At 45.1% G+C, this 19,790-nt stretch overlaps 1 protein-coding gene across 2 annotated transcripts in view; it reads right to left on the bottom strand.

Annotated features, from left to right (window-relative positions):
- PLEKHH2 (pleckstrin homology, MyTH4 and FERM domain containing H2) overlaps positions 1-19,790 on the bottom strand; it is an 812,518-nt gene that overhangs the window by 496,513 nt on the left and 296,215 nt on the right. For both annotated transcript variants that reach the window (XM_069233993.1, XM_069233994.1), the window contains one exon: positions 8,131-9,107. In XM_069233993.1, the coding sequence (XP_069090094.1) occupies positions 8,131-9,107 (977 nt within the window). The remainder of the gene's footprint in view (positions 1-8,130; positions 9,108-19,790) is intronic.

The following is a 19,790-nucleotide window of genomic DNA, read 5'->3' as shown; positions in this document are numbered from 1 at the left end:
CTAGGCTTCTGTAAGCCCATAAAGGGTGAGTTATATGGACTCCCCATCATCTCCTTCAGAATGCCTTGTATCATTGACAATCACTGGAGTAGTCCCAGCAATTGTTTCGGGAGTCAGATTGTACCGTGGGGTTCTTGGCTATTCAGAATTGGGTTTTACTTTTAAGCGGACAGGCTCAATTCCTTTTATATTATGAGACCAATGTCTTTTTCTGAAAAGTCCATGACCTCAAGTTTTACCATATCTTTAAAATCCGGCAGTAAATCCTCAGATGCCATCATGGGAGATAACCCAACATTTAGCCCTTAGCTCAGCAAGTCAAAGTCTGTATCTTCCTCATGTGTCTGGGATTTTACTCCTTTCAGGGAGCAATTTATCTTTCACAACAAATCACGTCCTAATTAGCTCACAGGACTTGAATCACACACAACAAACTGGTCATTCTCTGCAAAGGACCCTATTTTAACAGATACTTCTTTTGTTACAGGGTTTGTAATTTGGGGCCATATGTACAAACACATTTTCCCATAGACACAGAATGGGTAAAACCCTTTGCTACATCTGGCCCTTGGTTATTTACGACTCCTACAACTTGCGTTCTTTTTCCTGAGAGGAGTAGGTTTCGAACTTCCACTGTTTTAACAGTAGAGCGGGTAGCACCAGTATAGATCAAGAATGCTATGGGGTGGCCATTCACCTCACCTTCTACAAATGGACCACTCTGGTCTACCCATAAGACTGCACCAAGCACGCAATCTTCCTCCCCCCTCAGGCACCGTCATTGTGATTGAGCAGAGCCGAAGCCCTCAAATGTGTCTAACATGGGAAGCTGCTGAAATGTATTCTGATTCTGGAAAGAATTGGGATTAATATTTGGGGCTTGATTTGAACTAAATTGGGGACCATTTTGCTGAGGCATCAGGTCTTGTTGAACCTGGATCACTGGAATTTGGTGGCACATTAGAATTCTGCATTTTCGGTCTCAGTACATTCTGTGACTGTAAGGGGTGTGTAAATCCTGAAATCTGATCCTGGTGTCATTTATCACTCTGTTGGGATTAAGACGACATGCATTTTGCTATTTTTTGGCCAATTCTCTTGTTGACTTGATCAAATTGAACCCACACACCTGAAAACAAAACACAGAAAAGTTCAAGACTATTGCATTGCATCCTTGACTATGTGGGGTCATCTGATAGTCTTACTTACCTGAAGCTCAACACAACTAATGTGAAATCCCTGTCAGATGCCAGGAACAGTAAACAAGACACAGTACAACCCTTAATTAATTACATAAATCTTGACAGCTTCAAACACTAAGTTTCACTGAATGTCAAGTCATTTGGATTCAACCTTGACACCAAACTTACCAGCAACAAGCACATTGCCAAAGAATAAAGACAGCCTGGTACAATATCTCTCTTCTAAAGAAAGTCAAACCATTTCTTACAGAAAGCAACTTAAGTACAGCTGTTCAAGCCCTAGTACTTCTGCATCTGGATGGTAATGTCATGCTCCATTGCCTCCATGACCCCACACTAACAACCCTTAGAGGCATCCTACATGCTGCAGCATGTCATCCTGGGCCTGAAATAATCATGTCATGCCTATCCTGAAGAAACTCCATTGGTTCCATTTTCCGGTCCACATCATCTTCAAAACTGACTGCATCATTTACAAAGCTATCACAACAAGGCCTGTGCTTATCTTGCAGACAACCTCACCATCTCTGGAGCACCCGCAGACAGGACAGCATAAGACTGTAGACTTTGAAGTGGGAAAAAAGTCAGCTGGCTTTATATATCTGTGCAGCCAGGATCTGGAACAGCATTCCTGTATCCACTTTGACCACCTCAATTATGTACCAATTTAGGAAAGAGTTAAAGGCTCATCTCTTTATAAAACACTACATCCCAATGCATTAACCATCCTCCACCCACCTCCATCTTCTCTATCACATCGAGTTTATACTTGTCTTTGACTATGTACTGCACTCCAATACCTTTTGGCTAGGACTGTGCTGTAGAACTACCATATACATATATACATACGTATATACTCACTCTGCATGGTGGGTCCATGCAGGGCTATGATGTGTCTCATGCCTTGTTTGTGAGAGCAATTGAACCACTAGCCTGAAAAGGGACAGACAGTACTTTTCAGCAATGTCATGTGATGTAGTGGAACACCAAGTCTTTCAATTGTCTGGCGATAATACATTATTTTCTCAACAATGCTACTTTATTTACATTGTTGAACTCAACGGTAAATAGTTGAATTAGGAATACTTTTACACATGGAAATCCATGTTTCACAGTTAAGTGATAACTACTGCATCAGAGGATATCTTGGAGGCCATATCCCAGTTTGTGAATAGAAGCATCGCTGCATAATCACACAGTCAGCTCTATGCCAAATATTCTTAGGTACTCTTAAAGAAGACAATTTGAGCTTTAAATGATGTATAGAGCCCTCCAGTTCACCAAAGTTACAACGTGAACCATGTATAAATTAAGTATTGTTGTCAAGTTGGTGTTTCTGTATTTGTGTTTGTAGTTTTTAAGTCATAATGTGTATTGGCAATCATGATTTCTACACATCATGTGTAGTAACACACATGCCTAATATACACTGAGGCCCATATTTATACTTTTTTACGCTAAACTGCGCTAACGCAGTTTAGCGTCAAAAAAATTTGCGCCGTCTAACGCCATTCTGAAGCGCCATGCGGGCGCCGTATTTATGGAATGGCGTTAGATGGCGCAATCAGACCGGCGCTGCCTGGTTTGCGTGGGAAAAAACCACGTAGACCAGACAGCGCCGGCGTAGGGGGAAAATGGCGTATGGGCGTCTTAAAATGGGGCAAGTCAGGTTACGTCGAAAAAATCGTCGTAACCCGACTTGCGCCATTTTTTTTCGACGCCCATCCCCCATCAACATGACTCCTATCATTGTAAAGATAGGAGTCATGCCCCCTTGCCCAATGGCCATGCCCAGGGGACTTCTGTCCCCTGGGCATGGTCATTGGGCATAGTGGCATGTAGGGGGGCACAAATCAGGCCCCCCTATGCCACAAAAAAAAAAAAAAAAATACTTACCTGAACTTACCTTAATGTCCATGGGATGGGTCCCTCCGTCCTTGGGTGTCCTCCTGGGGTGGGCAAGGGTGGCAGGGGGGGTCCCTGGGGGCAGGGGAGGGCACTCTGGGCTCATTTTGAGCCCACTTGTCCCTTAACGCCATGCCTGACCCAGGCGTTAAAAAGCGGCGCAAATGCGCCGTTTTTAGCCACGCCCACTCCCGGGCGTCTCTTTTGCCCGGGAGTATAAATACCACGTAAAGGCCTGGGAGTCATTTTTTAAGACGGGAACGCCTCCCTTGCATATCATTAACGCAAGGAAGGGGTTCACGCTAAAAAATGACGCACATTCCGGGAACTTTGGCGCTAGACGCCTCTAACGCCATAGTATAAATATGGCGTTAGTTGGCGTTAGTTTAGCGTCGAATTTGCGTCGAAAAAAACGACGCAAATTCGGCGCAAACGGAGTATAAATACGGGCCTGAGTATATGAAGTTTAACGTGATGATCAGTTTCAGAACTAACCAATTCTGTGGATATGAAGAAAAAAGAACAAGTTATATTTTCAATATCATGCCATGTTAATTTCTATTACCAGTATCCTTTCTATTACAAATTACCGATAAGTGAATGCATAATCACCTTAGTTTGGTTATTAATAGTCAAAACCGTGTAAAAGAGGACTGAAGGCCTAATTTAGATCTTGGCGCCATATTACAAGTGTCATAGGATGTAATGCACTTGTAATAAGGATGATGGGATATCCATACTGTTAGTGATGGAGTATCCCATCCGTCAAGATATAAATGAAGCCCTGAGATCGTCAAATGGCATGACTCATAGGAATAACACTCAAGGATCAGAACATCCAATACACTGAACGTGCGACAAAGGATATAGGTGTGGAACTTGTGAAGAATCGGTCAGTGGCAGGCAGGGCTGACATATGGGAGCCTGGTCTTCCAGGTCAAACAGAGATTCCAGGTCAAACCACCACAAGGACCGCATCCAAGAAAATTTAAGCAGTCAGGTAGTAGGGACAAGATGACTTGTCACTGCTTAGTTGAATGGTTCCTGTATGCTTTCCTTACCGTACTTGACATAATACCTGTTCTTTGTTTTGTTAAATCTGTTTCCCTTTGTGTCACCCTCTTTTTCAACTTCATATCTCCTAGAAGATTACAGCTACAACCTTGGGCCATCATCTTCTGATCTCTGCTCATTGCAACTGCCAGGTCTTAGCATCGCTTGATGCTCAAGAGCTTGAGGAAGATCTCTGTCGCTTATGAAGCATTAGGTAAGAGATAGTGGGATAGGGATTGCTCTGTGACTTGTGCAATCCTACCAGTTTCTCTGTCTAATGCTATGTCTTTTTGTTATAGTTTTGTTGTAGTCAGTCTTACTGTACCAGTAGCGAGTGATGTCAATTTACCAACTCTGACAGACAGCAGATGTATATTCACCGGAATTACTACAACATGAATCATTATACACCAGTGCATTTCCCTTTCCATCCCAAACCATTTCCCTTCTCCAGAATGTGCAGTCTTGCAATTGTATCCTTCTAGGTCTCACCTCTTATATGGTAGAGGTTGGTGGACTTGTATTGGATCCCATTCCTTTAACCTTTTTTAGCCAAACAATAAATGCACCAGGAACTGAAATCCAGCTTTTTGAGCAGATCAAGTAGAATCAGAAAAAGGTACACTAGTAGAAGAATTGGTTTAAGGACTATTGCAAAGCATGAAGGGTGGATGAACTTCTATTCCATGAGAATAGGCTATTTGGTCTAGGGCAAGAACTTCAAAATCAGGTTGTTCATATGAACAATGACTCTCCTTGGATAGATCACATGACAGTTAAGAAGACACAAGAAAAGGCAGTGAGAACATTTAGTTACCTAATTTAAAGATGACAGTAGAGACATATGAGGTATACTGCTGCCTGAGCCCAGAACAAAGACAACTCAAGAAGAACAAACGGTTTAGTGCAACCACTCATCTACACCCAAACAGCCATGGCCCCTTATATGTATGGACTTTGTAGCAGAACCTCCAGATTCCCATGGAGACACAGTTCTATGACTGATAAAAGATCACTTTGTGAAGCTGGCACATCTGATTCTTTTGCCTACATTACCTACAGCAGTCGGATTGGCTTCATGGTACACCCGAAATCACAGATAGGGAAAGTGAATTCATGTTCCTTTTTTGGAACTTATTAAAACAATCAGGGACAGTGAACTTTAAATCCACCAGTTATCATCCTCAATCAGATGGGCACAATGAGAGAGTCCATTAAAATCAAACCATGGAGCAATGTTTAAGATGCTTTTTGGCAGAACATCAGAAAGATTGGGTCTCTTGACTATTATTGGCAGAGTTTCCATACAATGCCCTGCATAGATCCCTTGGGTTATCTCCATTACAATGGTTTCCATCTTTGAGTATTGCTGTCCAGTTTTTCGGTGAATAATGCCCCACCTTCCATAAACTACACTCCTTACACCAAAATTTGCTGAAGATTGCCAAACCTGGAATGATGATGTACTGTAACAGAGCATTGTCTGTTGAAGTGTCAAGGAGCTGGAAAAAAACTTTCAATGGAATTCTGGCTCTAACTATGCTGATCCTCTTGTGAACAGAAAATCCAGATATGGTTGTTTAACTCTTAACCATGAAGCCTGAAAACCTCAACTATTTTTCCCTCTGTTGCCTCCTTCTATTATATTGATCCTTTGTCTTGATTTAAGGCTACATTTTAGCAGTTATGTTACCTTCACAAAGCCAAGATGTGTATGGGGAATGCTGCACTTTACACATAATAAATAACATAAGATAACATAAGGTAACACAATAAACACAATACAATATACAACACTGTGTCTCTGCCTAGCCACCAGAGGGAACAAAAGCAGGTTCAGTAGATTATCTACTTCCCAGCTCCTTTCAGCTCTCTGTAGACTGGTACTGGGGGTCAAATGGTATCAAAGTGGCAAGACCTGCAGAGAGGCTGCACAAAATCTTAAATTAATATATAACTATAGTAAGGCCCAGGTAATCATATGTATTCCAAGAGCTGTATTAATCAAGATACTTACAAAGGGACATCTCTATGATCTTAGATTAATGGAGTAATGCATGTCTACATTTCCATACACTGCCGCTGGGGTATATCTCTGTGAACCACAGCATTTTCATTAACAGGTTAAGAAAATACAATTTAGTCAAAGAGACACGTTTGAAGGAATTAGACCATTCCTCAGCAGTCGTATAATATCAAGACAAAGTATACTAAATCCTTCAAATGTAGATTCCTACATGGTTTATGCCACCACCATCCCTTACCAATGCCAACCCCATTTGACATCTGCATCCACACATGCCCACCTGTTCTAACACTTTCAGATGTATGGAGGCTCAAATCTATAGTCACCTGAAAAACGCGACCAGGAATAAGTTCAACATCACAAAGCACCTGAATTATCTTTATCATTGAATGAGGGGGAGCTTCCTCCTGAGCACTGAGATTTTTGTGCTGGGCTATACCAATGGTAGCATAAATGGTAGTCATTTGTGAACAGGTCCTGCCTGAAATAGAAAGGTAATAATATCTGCATGTTCTTCAACTAGAGATACCCTTTCACTCACAAGTCAACATACGGTTAATGCATCGATTTCTAGCTAAACATGCTTCACAAATTCTACCACTTACACTTCTACAAACATGCCATTGGCAGGAGCTGATCATAGCCTACAACCCTTACAATAAGACAGACATGATGCAGAGTGCACAATTAGGCAGCAAAACGTGCCCCAAACCTTAAAGATGGAACCACTTCAAATCTGCTCTGAAAATACTTCGCTTACTCGTAGTGGTATTGTGCATTTCAAATTTTTACCTTGTTCTGCCCTGGTCCTACATCTCATCCAAATACCAGACCATCTTTTCACCAACGTTCAAATGACAAGAACTTGGGACAGTCCCCTGAAAGTATGGGACCCAAATATATGAAACTGTCTCTAGGAGCCTTGCTAGTCTGACTCATCTTCAGAAAGATGGTGAGAACAGAATGAAGTTTTCAAGGGAGAGTTATTCTGTACTTTTACTGTGTCATGCGGTATACAGATATGTTAAACCCAGCCACATTGGTCAGTGTACAGAAATTAAAACAATTTAGCCAGATGTTGCAACTCATCGGTAGTGCATGTTTGCTAAACAGGATACCTATTATAAATAGCATTACACATTGACAAATAATATCTTTCCCACCACATTCTACCTATCATTAACAACTTCCCTCTAACACCCAAAGCTGACATATCAAGGAAATCCAGACCTGTTGCTCAAGCTAACACCTGGTCATTGTGCTGCACCATTGGTTACACTAATTCAGTCACTATTCTTTATATGCTTTTACTCCAGTGCTCCTAAGTGACCAAACCATAGTGAGGGGCTCTGTAGAAAATGATATATATCATATTAAGATAATTTCTGTAACATTACATAGTTATTGATTATGTCTTGTTGAAAGTCTTGATACTGATCAGACTCCACCCGCACCTGTTAGTGGGCAGATACTGCAGCAAGTGCACCAGGTGTTGCCACTCTTCTGTAATAAAATGCTTGGACATATTATAGTGCGAAAGTGTAAAGAAAAACACATTTTTAAAAACATTTCACAAGACTTGCATTTGTTTTCCATGACTTTCCTTGTAGTGCCTTTATATTCTACGTCGGGGATTAGGAGGAGTGTGGTACACTTTGACTAGGAGAGACTATCGGAAAACTAAAAAACCTAATTGAAATTAAAAACAAGTCCGTCTGAATACAGCCATTAAATACGAATATTAGGATTTTTAATAAGAAAAATTGTAAAAGTAACAGGTTATCCAAATCTGCACCACGTAGAAACATAAGTATTTTGGCATAATTCTAACTTACATTAAAGATTTTCTACAGTAATAATACACATTTTCTCGAGAAAATCCTTATATTGTTCCCTTCTTGTCTCGTTAAAAAGAGACTGAGCGAATAAAAAAATGCTACTTACCCAAGATGGGAATCGATGCAAGGGTGGCGTTGGAGGCGTGTTGGTCGCTGCCTTCCCTGTTGCTTCACTAACATCCTGCTCGGTGGAGCTCTCATTTTGGGCAGACTCATGAAAAAAAGCTCTTTCATCATAAGCACTCTCCATGTTCTCTAGTATGTCCATGTGTTGCCCATCCACCAGATCTATATCCGTCTCCTGTAATCTGAAGGGCCGGATCATGCTTAAAGCATTTCTGTTCCTCCCGAACATCCGATCACTATTCAATTGTGGTTGACTTAAGTGCTTCTTTGTCAAAGCAAAACTTACATTGAATGCGTTTGGGGTCTGCAGCTTTTGAGGAGGAAGCCGTGATGCTGAATGCGCTGGAGTTGAAAAATGTGTGCCCCATGCAGATGATGCTGATGGATGCTTCAGGGCCAAACTTGGGCTTGGGGTGTTTGCTTCACTGGACGAAGTTGAATAATCAAGTCTCTGAGACTGAAACTTTCTACTCAGTTCATCAGAAGAGCTGTCGACGTCCCGCTCTTTACTTAAGCATTCTGACAGGCATTTCCTAGGTGGATGGTTCTTTGATTTCCGTTGGGACCCCAGTACCCAAGAACAGAGCACTCGATCTTCTGGCCTCTGACCCTCAAAGCCATCTTCCTCATAAAAGGAACTGCTATCATCAGATGCAGTCAGGTACATTTCACTTCCCATTCTGCAGAACCCACTGCCTTCTTCAGAAGTGTGGCTTGAAAGTGTAGACGCGCACCTGGGTTTAGCCTGCGGTTTCTGTCCCTCCTCCTCATCAGAACTCCAGTTGTTTGTATTGATGGAAGAGCTCTTTGATACACTATCATCCAAGTCTATGACAGCGTAACTAGCCTGCCCTTTCCTAACGTGGTCATTTGTAACAGAATTCTGGTTGATTGGTCTCTGATCTTTGCTGTTCTCCTGTGCTTGACAGCCCACTGACCTTTCTCTGAGTTCTTTTCCTATAGAACAGAATATATAATTGAGAAATCGGAAAATAAATAGGCATAATATAAAAAATACATCAAAGTCCTAGTCAAGGCAGGTCTAAAATACCATCAGTCCTCCGTACTAACTGTAAATGACACTAACAAATAATAACAATAATATAATTCAGTACATGATTACGTATTGTACAACATTTTGAGAATCATATAATGTTTAGAATCTGCTGGCATAGTGTTAATGTCCATAATCATATTGCACACCTAAAGATGACCAGTTCAAAATCTGTGTTACACAGAATCCGTTTGATTGGAGTGTGGGGACATCAACCTCTCACCCTAGACTTATATTTTCAATAAGAAATATTTACATCTTATGCAAGGAAGTATGTTACTTCGTAATAGTTGCACTGCATAATGCATCAGTAACATATATATATATATATATATATATATATATATATATATATATATATATATATATATATATATATATATATATATATATATATATATATCCATGAAGTCGGCAATGTCATGAATGTTAGTAGTCTTGGTAGGAATGAAATGTGCAGATGGGACCTGTGCAAAGTTTGCTATGTTGGACAACACCACATTTATGAACACAGACAACCCAACCTACAAGGGATTGCTTTAAAATCATGGCCCTACAAAGACCACATGGGTATAGGTGAGGACAGTAGAGTACCAATTTTGTCATTGTCACCTGTGCAACTTGAAAGGATATATTAGAGGGGCATGGGAGAGCGCTACAAGATAGCAGACGCGACTCCTTAAGGCTCCGGAGAAGAGGACCTGAAATCCACCATTATCTGCCATTCCTGAGGCGGGTGGGAGCCATCAGAAACATAATGGGGAGTCCCTGTGAATGTTGATGGCCCAGGCGGGGACTCCCGCTGTCCGCTGAGCGAAGCTCCTGAAAACTGCAGTGTTGAGGCCCTGACGGCAAGGCTTCTGTGCTCTTCGGAGTTTGGCGAGATGTTCCTGGCCATCGACGCAACCTGTTTTGCCTTGGGGGACAGAGTCAACGCTGTGGCACTTCAATTGGAGCTATTGCACGAGGACAAGAGTAAAGTCTCAGACAAAGTAAAGGGGGCAAAACTGCCCATTCTGAGTTGTGACCCATAACCACTCCTTCGCTCACAAGCTGGTGGTCTTACTGTCTGACTTCAGCAGGTAGAGAGAAAACTGGAGAATCTGGAGGGATACTCTATGCATCAATGGTTTCCTGGAGAGGGCAAAAGAGGGCGATCCACAGCCTTCTTTGAAGCCTGGCTCTCAACCACCATCTTGCCTAAGAGATTCTCCTCCCACTTTAATGTCAAACGTGCACACAGAGTGCTTGCTAAGCACCCCCCGTCGGGAGCCCCTCGAAGGCCTGTGGTGGCTACACTGTTGAACTTCAGGGACTGCGACATGGTGTTGCAAGCCACTCTGCAAATGGTTGGTGTCACATCAGGCAAATCACTGATATTAATTTTTCTGAATTACATGCTGGTGGTCCAGCACAGAGAGTGCACAAGTGTGAAGTGCAAACTATGAAAGGAGGGTCTGCAATATTCTCTTTTGTTTCCCACTAAACCTAAAGTGATGGCAAATGGCAAACCATACTTCCTCATGGAGCCGGGGGGGATGCATGGGACTGAGTCAAAAACTGGTTGAGCACTTCCCCCAACGCCGGTGCTCCAACACTGCCTGGGTCGCCTTTGGGCCACTCCATATTGGGGCAGAGATGGATGCGGGACAGATCAGCCTGAGTGGCTAGTGCTGGTGTCCCTAGGGTGCCCTCAATTGCTCAGGCGCACCGCAAGAGGGCCTTTGCCCTCGTAGTGGGGTCACATCTTTAGGACCCTGCAGCGATCTATCCCATGGAGGGGTCGGAGGAGGTGTCCTCTGTTGGGGTCAGCAGTTTCCAGGCTGAGTATATTATCTATTGTTCTCCTTTCTGTTACGCTGCAAATGGGTGATGATTTGCTGTGACCATCTGCAGAGCCTCCTCTCACTAGCTGCTGACTAATTCAACCTTGATGCCAAACCCTTCTCCCTGCTGTCAAGCTTGAGGCAGCTGTGGGCCATGTAACTGAAGTTGGGCCCACGCGCTGACCACTTGGGTATAGCATAGCACTCACTGCTCCGTTTTGGCAGGCTTGTTCACGCTCCTATATCAAGAACCCTGCAGCCTTCTGGACTACTTACTTGCAGGGACTCAGAACTCACTGTGTTCTGTTAGCAGTTTGGCCAGCCAGATGTTGCTCTGTCACCTGGAGTGGGGAGTTCAGGACTTTGTTTGTTGCTCTACTACAGCCTCTCATTGTACCTTCCTTACACAGTGCCTGGGGCTTCTCTCTACGTTTTCCTTTCCGTTATTGGCTGTCAGATGATGAACCTTATGTTTCTCACTTGAAATGTGAGAGGGCTGGGAACTGCCCGAAGGCAAAACTCTGTTCATCAATATATTTGACGATGAGGGGCACACGTCATTTCTGCAGGAGACACACCTGGTGAAAGGCAATGGCCCGAAACTGCAAAAATGCTGGAGTGGATGTTATTGCATAACCTATTTGGGGTATGCTAGAGGAGTGCTGATATGGGTGTGGCCGTCAGTGCCCTTTGAGAGTAGCATGGTTGAAGTAGATCGGGGGTGGTATGTGTTTGTGTAAGGGAGGCTGAACGAGGTGGATGTATTGCTGGTATGTCTATATTTGCCAAATTTTGACCAGGCCAAGTTTTTGGTGCTTATCTTCTCCCTTTTGACTCGCTGGTCCCACCTGCCCTGGATACTTGGGGGTGACTTTAATTATGTTCTAGACCTTGCACTATGTAGGTCTTATCCTCCTCTACACCAGTCGCCCACTGCACCTACTGTGTTGTATGTGTTGCAATGGCTTACCCACATGTCCCTGGTAGACAGCTGGCATACCTTGCACTGGCTGCCAGAGAATACTCCTTCTACTCCCCTCCACATAACCTTTATGTCCGATAGGATCACTTTCTCTGACACCCTGCCTCCCACCTTAAAGTGGTAGAGGCGGAGTACCTTGGGAAGACACTGTCTGACCATAAACCACTGTTGTGTCGTGTGGGGTGACGGAACCCTGCTCCACCGGTGCCCACCTGGTATTTGCAGCCCATAGCTTTGAACGGCCCAGCATTCTGTGATTCTGTCTTGGTGACCCTAACTGCCTACATAGCAGGGAACAGCAATACAGACTTCACACGAATGGTGGAGTGGGATGCGCTTCAAACTATGATCAGGGGGCACTGCATACGTTCAGTGATAGGGGCCAGGGAGATGCTCAATCTTTAACTCATTCAAGTGGAGACCTCTTTGCAACAACTCGAGAAGGCCGCACTGGGGGACAATGGCACCCTAACCAGGTTGGCGGGAGCCAGAATTCACCATTTTCAATTGATTGATTCACTGCAATGCTTTGACTACAAAGCTTACCAAGCCAAAATACACACTGAGGGATATAAGCCGGGGCACAAGTTGGCTTATGTGGTGCCAGTGATCACTGTCTACGATCTCTTTGGTATGGTGGTCTCCACCGATGAAGCGATGCATAGAGTTTTCTGCAAGCATTAGGAGTTCATTTACAATCCAGCACCCTAGTATGAATGGATGGGAGCCCAAAAGTCAGAAATTAGGGATGCCATACGACAATCCCCCACCTGCAAGTCTCCAAGTTTGGACGGCCTATATATAGAATTTTATAAAGCATTCACCACCCTGCTGGCCCTCAAGCTGATCGAATTGCATGCAGCCGCCCTTTCAGCTGGTCAACTCCCTCCAACTATGCAGAACGCCCTGCTAGTATCCCTCCCTAAGCCATGTAAGGACCTGTTGGGCATTTCTTCCTACTGACCGTTGTCCATGATGGATTGTGATTATAAGATCCTAAGTAATGTACTGGTGAAGCGTGTCTTGGAGCACATGCTGAAGCTGGTCCACCCCAACCAGAACAGCTTTATTTATACCGAGCAGGTTTAAGTCCCTCAACATGTGCTGGCTGCATAGAATTTTGGAAGGGGCCACAGCATGCTGGCCATATTCTGCCTGCCCCGTCCTAGACTTAGAGAAGGCATTCAACACCCTATACGGGGACTATATGTTTACAGTCTTGCAGAAAGTAGAAATCTGGGATAGGCTGTACCGAATGCTCAAGCTGTCATACACTGACGGGGTTGCAAGGTTGAAAATTGGTTACAGAATTTCCAACCCCTTTCCTATTAGTAGGGGCACAAGCCAGGGGTGCCCCCTCCCTCCTCTACTGTTCACCTTGGCTACAGAGCCTTTAGCACAGTGCTTTTGGCAGTCTGACGATTGGGGTATGCCGGTTGGTGGTGAGACCCATGCTGTCTCACTGTACGCAGGCGACATCCTTGTGTACATAAGGGATGTATGGAATGGCGACTGCTCACATCCTGGCTGACTTTAGGGTCACCTCAGGCTTGGGGGTCAACTGGGCCAAGACATGTCTGTTTCCCCTGCTCCTGGACTGTTCAGCTCACACTGTCACGGTTGGCACCCATACCTTGCACTGGAAGCCACACACCTTTCTGTATTTGGGCATTACTATTTACCATGTGACTCAAGATTTATTCGAGGGCAACCTCACCAAGGCTATCTCTTCCCTGAGACCCCAGATTGCCTTCTGGTGCTCCCTTCCCCTTACAGTGCAGTGTTGAGTGTCCCTCTCAAAGATGGTCATGCTGCTATGGCTTTTATATGTTTTCACCAATCTGCTGATCTGTATCATCCGCAGAGCGTAGGGCTCTGCACTCTCATGTTCGAGCATTACTATTTGACAGCACAGCTCCAATGGCCAGTGCAGTGGCTAGCTGGGCGGCACTTGTCAGAGGTGCGATCCGCACCAGGGACAAAGTCGATCAGGTTGATCAGACAGCTGTTCCTTCCTGGCACGGTGTGGCTGGTGCCCTCCAACAACCTCCACCAGGTGGCATATGAGTTTCACCGCCGAGTGATGTGGCTCACTCCTGGTACAATATTGTACGCACCTGAGATACCTCTGCCCTCTATTCGAGTCTTTAGTGAGGCCGCAGGTCAAGCGGGGTTGGAGGTATGGGACCCATGGGAGTTAGAACAAGGGCAACATCCCATTTGACTTGTTGTCACAGCAATCGGGGATCCTGGTGGACCAGTTCCTGATGCATAGACACCTTAACATTGCAGTGGAGCAAATGTGGGGCCCCATTGACACTGAGCCTGCATTACACCGACAGCACTAGGAATGCGACTGTCGCAAAAGAAGTGGGCTAGGGCCCTGGGGTACCCATGAAAAGTCTCTTGTAATGCACGATTCCAGTACATTCAGTTAAATTACTTGATCAGGCTTATCTCACTCTGGCCAGACTGCATAGGATATACCCTACAGCATACGTTTATTGCTCTTGAAGTCATGCCCCCGCTGCAGACATGCTGCATGTGTTCTGGTCCTGCTCACGTGCTTTGGGCAGATTTATGCACAACCATAATCCATGTTACGGGCTGCCTTGGGCTGGACAGGGTGGATGCTTGCCTATTGGGCCTCTATGAGCACCGTTGGGTGAGGGGGGCCACAAACCACTTGGTGCTGCTGTTAGGCCAATGGCTGATAGCAATGCACTGGGAGGCCACTGTGCTCCTGAGTCAGAGTGCTGGTGTGCGGCGACTATCAAATGGGGGATGGTGGAGGCCACAGTGTTTCGTCGAGAAGAGGCAAGTAGTCTGAGGAAGAGACTCACAGTGGCAGCATGGGATGAATGCTTGTCTGCTCTTCAGGGGCCACCTGACAGCGAGGAGGTCTATGATTAGCTGGCCCCAGTGATCCCTTGTGATAACAGCAACTTCCTGAATCGATCTAGTCTTCCCTCCACAGAGAGGATGGCCAAATAGTGAGTACACAGACCCTGCCGCCCTGCCTGGGTGGCATGTTGCTGCTCCTGGCATGAGAGGGGAGGAGGAGAGCAGAGGAGAGGACAGGAGAGGACAGGAGAGAGAGAGAATTTTTTTTCTGCATCAACATGGAATACTGAGGTTATAGGCTCATGTTATATGTTGTTGATTGGGTTACAGAAGATTGAAATGGCATGTAATCAAAGCATTGTGTTATGCCTTGTTGTGGACAAATTTGCAGTGCACAGTTGAATATGCACTGTATGACTGTATACTAAGATATGACTGTTGCAGCTATAAAACTTTAATAAAGATGGGTTTAAAAAAAATGAAAGGCTATTTTGGACTGATCAGTGACTTTTTCAGTTTCTCCATGGAGCACCAGTCTTTACATGGTTTGCAAGTGAACCAGTTTTGGATGCCAACACCCATGTGATGCAGTAGTGACGCTAGACCACAGTAGACACAAGGTTTTGTGAGTTACCTGTACAAATCACTTCCATCTAACAGACTAAGGGCCTGATTTAGAGTTTGGTGAGGGGTATACCACCCGCCGAAATATAAATCCCATTATATCCTCTGGATTTATAATTTGGCAGAAGAGAAAGTCTAAATCAGGCCCTAAGTCTATCAGTGGCCCCAAATGGGTCAATGGAATTGAAGACCAGTGTCAGTGCAAGATTAGGACTGGTGCTCATGGAAGAGATGCAGCCTTGCTGCAGCTGGGCAAAACTCAGTCATTGACACTTGTCACTCCAATCCCTCTTCCACTTGTGGCACAGGAAAGATCACCTGAAGCAACAGAATATGTTGGGTAGTGTTGGAGATGTGTGATGGAAAATGTGTAATTTGTAAATGTTTTTAGATCGCCATCAGTTTAAAAAAAAATTTATTATACCCTACACCTTGCAATTTACTCTTCCTCGCCAGGACAGTGCTTTAAAGTGTTTAATTTTATTACTCTCTGCTGATTCCCCCACTGTCTCCTGAAAAGGCTAAGTAAAATCTCTGCACAATAACACCGATGTGAGGCCTGCAGGAGAGCAGTGCATGGGAGCAGACTTCTTTTGCTGGGCTGAGTTGGAGTGCTGCAGTGAGCGACGCTGCCTGCTGGGAGAGGTGACGTGGTCTGGGATGCTGATCACAGACACAGAGTGAAAACTCGCCTTCCCCCAGTGGTGCTGAAACTCAGACAGGGGGCGGCCTGGAGAAAGACAGAGCAACTGTGGGATGCTGCAACTCCACCTCCAAAGTGGCTTTCAGGATATGGCCTTCAGCAAGCGGTATTGAGGGCTGTCTACTCTATCGGGTCCACCAGGCAGCAAGAGAGCACTTCCTGCTGAGCGGGGTGGTGGGAGGGAGTTGGATGCTGCCCTATACTGACTTGGCTGGACTGGTGGGGGTGAGCTAAGGGACTGTACTAGAGCACTTGAGTTGTACCATGAGTGCTGAGGGGCCACCCGCAGATGTTTGGGGCTCCTGGCATTGTTATATTCCCGCCTGGTTTGAATATGTACAGTACTGTGATGTGAAAGTACTGTAGCTTGTAACTACAGAAGCCTGAGACCCAACAGCCCCTTCTTTGAGGAAGAACTAAATGCTGCACTGTTTACCCTGGAGCTGACGGCAAGCTAGGGCTCCTCCTTGTTATGTATGAGTCTGTGCAGGTTGCGTTTTCCGGGGGAGTTGCTATAACCACCTCATGAGAATGCACTGAGGCCGGCCTCTAAGTGTGGCTTACAATAAATTGGTTGTGGAAATTACTGAGCATCAAGTGGGGTGGGTAACTTTCCCGAGGTGTGCCTTCATATAGACTGTGAAGTGGTTAAAGATAAGGTGTTAAAATCACAACAAAGCAACACAGTCACTCAATTTACTTCTACACAACGCCTCCCACAGGAAGCCACAAGAACCATGAAGGGGCAAAAAGGATGGTGACTCAGGAGCCACCCCTAGAAGAGCCCTCATGAGCGGCAAAACTGAAATAGTCGCAATACTTGTGATTATACTGCACATAGATGTTCGTAAAAATGTCAGATAAAGTTCAAACAGTTGCAGACACAGTAACAGAGATGCATACTGAAATGGCTGCCCTCAAACTACTGATGGCGACACTCAATGTGTAACGCCTTGGGAAACAGCGCAGGGGACACAAAAAATGCTACCAACAAAATTGTCTCTTCCTCAGATTTCCGAAGTGGGTGGAAGGAGACTCTGTGGACCAATGCAAGGAGGAATGGATTAAAGGGAAAGTGAGGCCACAGGGTTTGTCGGACCCCTCTCCACTGGCCCGCGCCAATCTGTGATATTCTGGATCCTTTTTTCATAGTCATAGAGATTTCATCTTTAGGGCAGCTCAGACCGGGAACAAGTTCATGTTTGAAAATCATTCCATTGCAGACCGGAATACACTTGTTAATTGCAACTGCAAAGAAAACCCTACTTGGAAGTGAAACAGAAGCTTCGAGCAATTAATTTGCAACATATGTTGCTTTTCCATGCACGTTTGCGAAATCTCATGCAGAGGAATAGTTACTTCTTCGTGACACCGGAAGAATTATTGTCTTGGTTGGTAATGTTGGAAAGGCGAGGCCGGAGTGGGGCATGGCTGCCCACCCCCTGCTGGGACGCTCAGGATCTATGGCAGACAGTATAAAGTCATCTCAAGGGTGCAGGAACAACTAATCAAGCCCCCCGAGTGATCGCAGAGGAAGATGGTATATTGGGAGGGTGGAAGAGACAGGCTGAAAAGTTTTATCACTGTCAGACACCCCCCGAGCGACAGGGTGAAAGTGGACCCAGATCCTGGAGAGCTCTAAATGACAGGGTGTAGAGGGATGGCAGAATGACGAAGTCTGCACACTGCTGTTAAGACTGTGGCACCCTCCAAAGGGTAGAAACTGTGGAAAGGTGTTATATGCTGGGTGTAGTTCAGTTTATATCTCATGGGTTTTTGCTGTGGTTGGTGACTGCATTGCTGTGAGCTGGGAGGGCTAGGGTGATGCTACAAAGGACTTGAGCCCAACTGCATGTGGACGTGAAAGTTCGGTACGGCCTTGATCCTTCCCTGGTTTAGGACCTTAGTCTGGAGGCATTGCACCTTGCTGGGGTCCTGTCTGTGGTGGAACTTGACCGTGGATGATTAGTGTCTGTTTTCATATTTTACAGAATTGATGTCTTATTAATAGTGTGCGGTCACTTGATATATTTGAGAGGCTTGGTGACACACTTGGGTGAACCAACATTTGGGAAATCTACGCGTCTGCCCTTGGGGTGGGTTTGGAGAGGATGCTTCTTTTTGTATCGTATGAATAAAATCTTGGTTGCACAATTTAGGCAGTTAAATTGACTGCATAAATGGAAGATAGTAGTGTTACCATTTCAACACAGTTAGGAGATAATGGCCTAGTTGTTTTAGGACATGTATACAGGATGGTTATTGCACAGAGGTGGCCATATGAGTGAGTATACCAGCCAGTTCCTTGCACACAATCATGGCTCTACTGACATGTTATGTTACACTGATTTGCCAAGCGCATTAATCACCCCTGCGGGAATCCAGGCACTTGACCTGCTGTGTCAGCATGTGCACCCCATAGAGTTATTCAGATCCAGGTCTTCAGCTTCTTGCAGAACTCAAGGAGTGAAAAGGAGGCTCTGGTGTGCTGTGGAAGTTTATTCCATGTTTTGGGTGCGATATAAGATAACAAGCACCCTCCTACTTTGCTTTTGTGAATGCGGGGGGCAGGGTGGGAGTGGGAGTGGGGCTAGGAGTCTGGTTGGTTGGTGGAGGAGTATGTGGATCTGGTGTGCTTGAGGATTTTAAATTGGCTGCGTTTGTAAATGGGGAGCTAGTGGAGCTCTCTGAAGTGAGATGTGATTGCGGTGTGGAAAGTTGAGTATGAATCTTACAGGTGAGTTTTGAATGGTCGGAAGTCTATGCAGGAGCTGCTGCTTGGCTATTCTGGCATGGAGTGTGTTCCTGTAGTTGAGTCTGCTTGTGATGTGGGCTTGCACGACGGTTCATGTGATATTCTGTGGCAGCCATTTGAATATTTTTAGCAGCATATGTAGGATGTCGAAGCAGGTGGAGCTCACTGCATTGAATTGTGCTTTAATGATGAGTTTGTTGTCGAGGATGATTCCCATATTTCTGGCGTGTTTAGCGGGTATTGGTCCTAGTTCTGTTAGTCACCAGGTGCCAACCCATGGGAAGAACTTGTTCCCAAAGACCAGTCCTTCTGTCTTGTCTGAGTTGGGCTTCAAACAGCTGGTTCTCTTTCATTGTGCTACTATGGTCATGCAGTTGATGAAGTTGGTTATGGTGGAAGTTGTTTTGTCTGCCTGGGAGAGGATGTGTTGTGTGTCATCGGTGTAGGAAAGGATGGTGATTTCTTGGGATCAGATCAAGTCGGCGAGCGCTGTCATGTAGTCGTTGAACTGGGTGAGGCTGAGGGACTGTCCCTGGGGGAATCCAGAGATCAGGTTCTTGGTTTTTGATGTGAAGGGTGGCAGACTGACTCTCTGGGTTCTTCCAATGAGGATGAAGCAGATCCATTTGAGAGAAGATCCTTGGGTGCCGATCTCATGGAGTATTCTGATGAGTGTGAGGTGAGAGACTGTGTTGAAGGCTGTGAAGAGGTCACATGGGATGAGGACCATTGTTTCTCCTCGGTCCAGAATGGTTCGGATGTTGTCGGTACCTGCGATAAGTGCTGTTTCTGTGCTGTGGTTCTTTCTGAATCCTGATTGGGTATTGCACAGTTGGTTGTATAGCTCAAGGT

The sequence above is a fragment of the Pleurodeles waltl genome, chromosome 5 (genome assembly GCF_031143425.1).
Source record: "Pleurodeles waltl isolate 20211129_DDA chromosome 5, aPleWal1.hap1.20221129, whole genome shotgun sequence".
In the NCBI taxonomy this organism is placed as follows: Eukaryota; Metazoa; Chordata; class Amphibia; order Caudata; family Salamandridae; genus Pleurodeles; species Pleurodeles waltl.
Note: the sequence above shows the minus strand (reverse complement) of the source record. Positions and strands in the feature narration are given on the sequence as shown.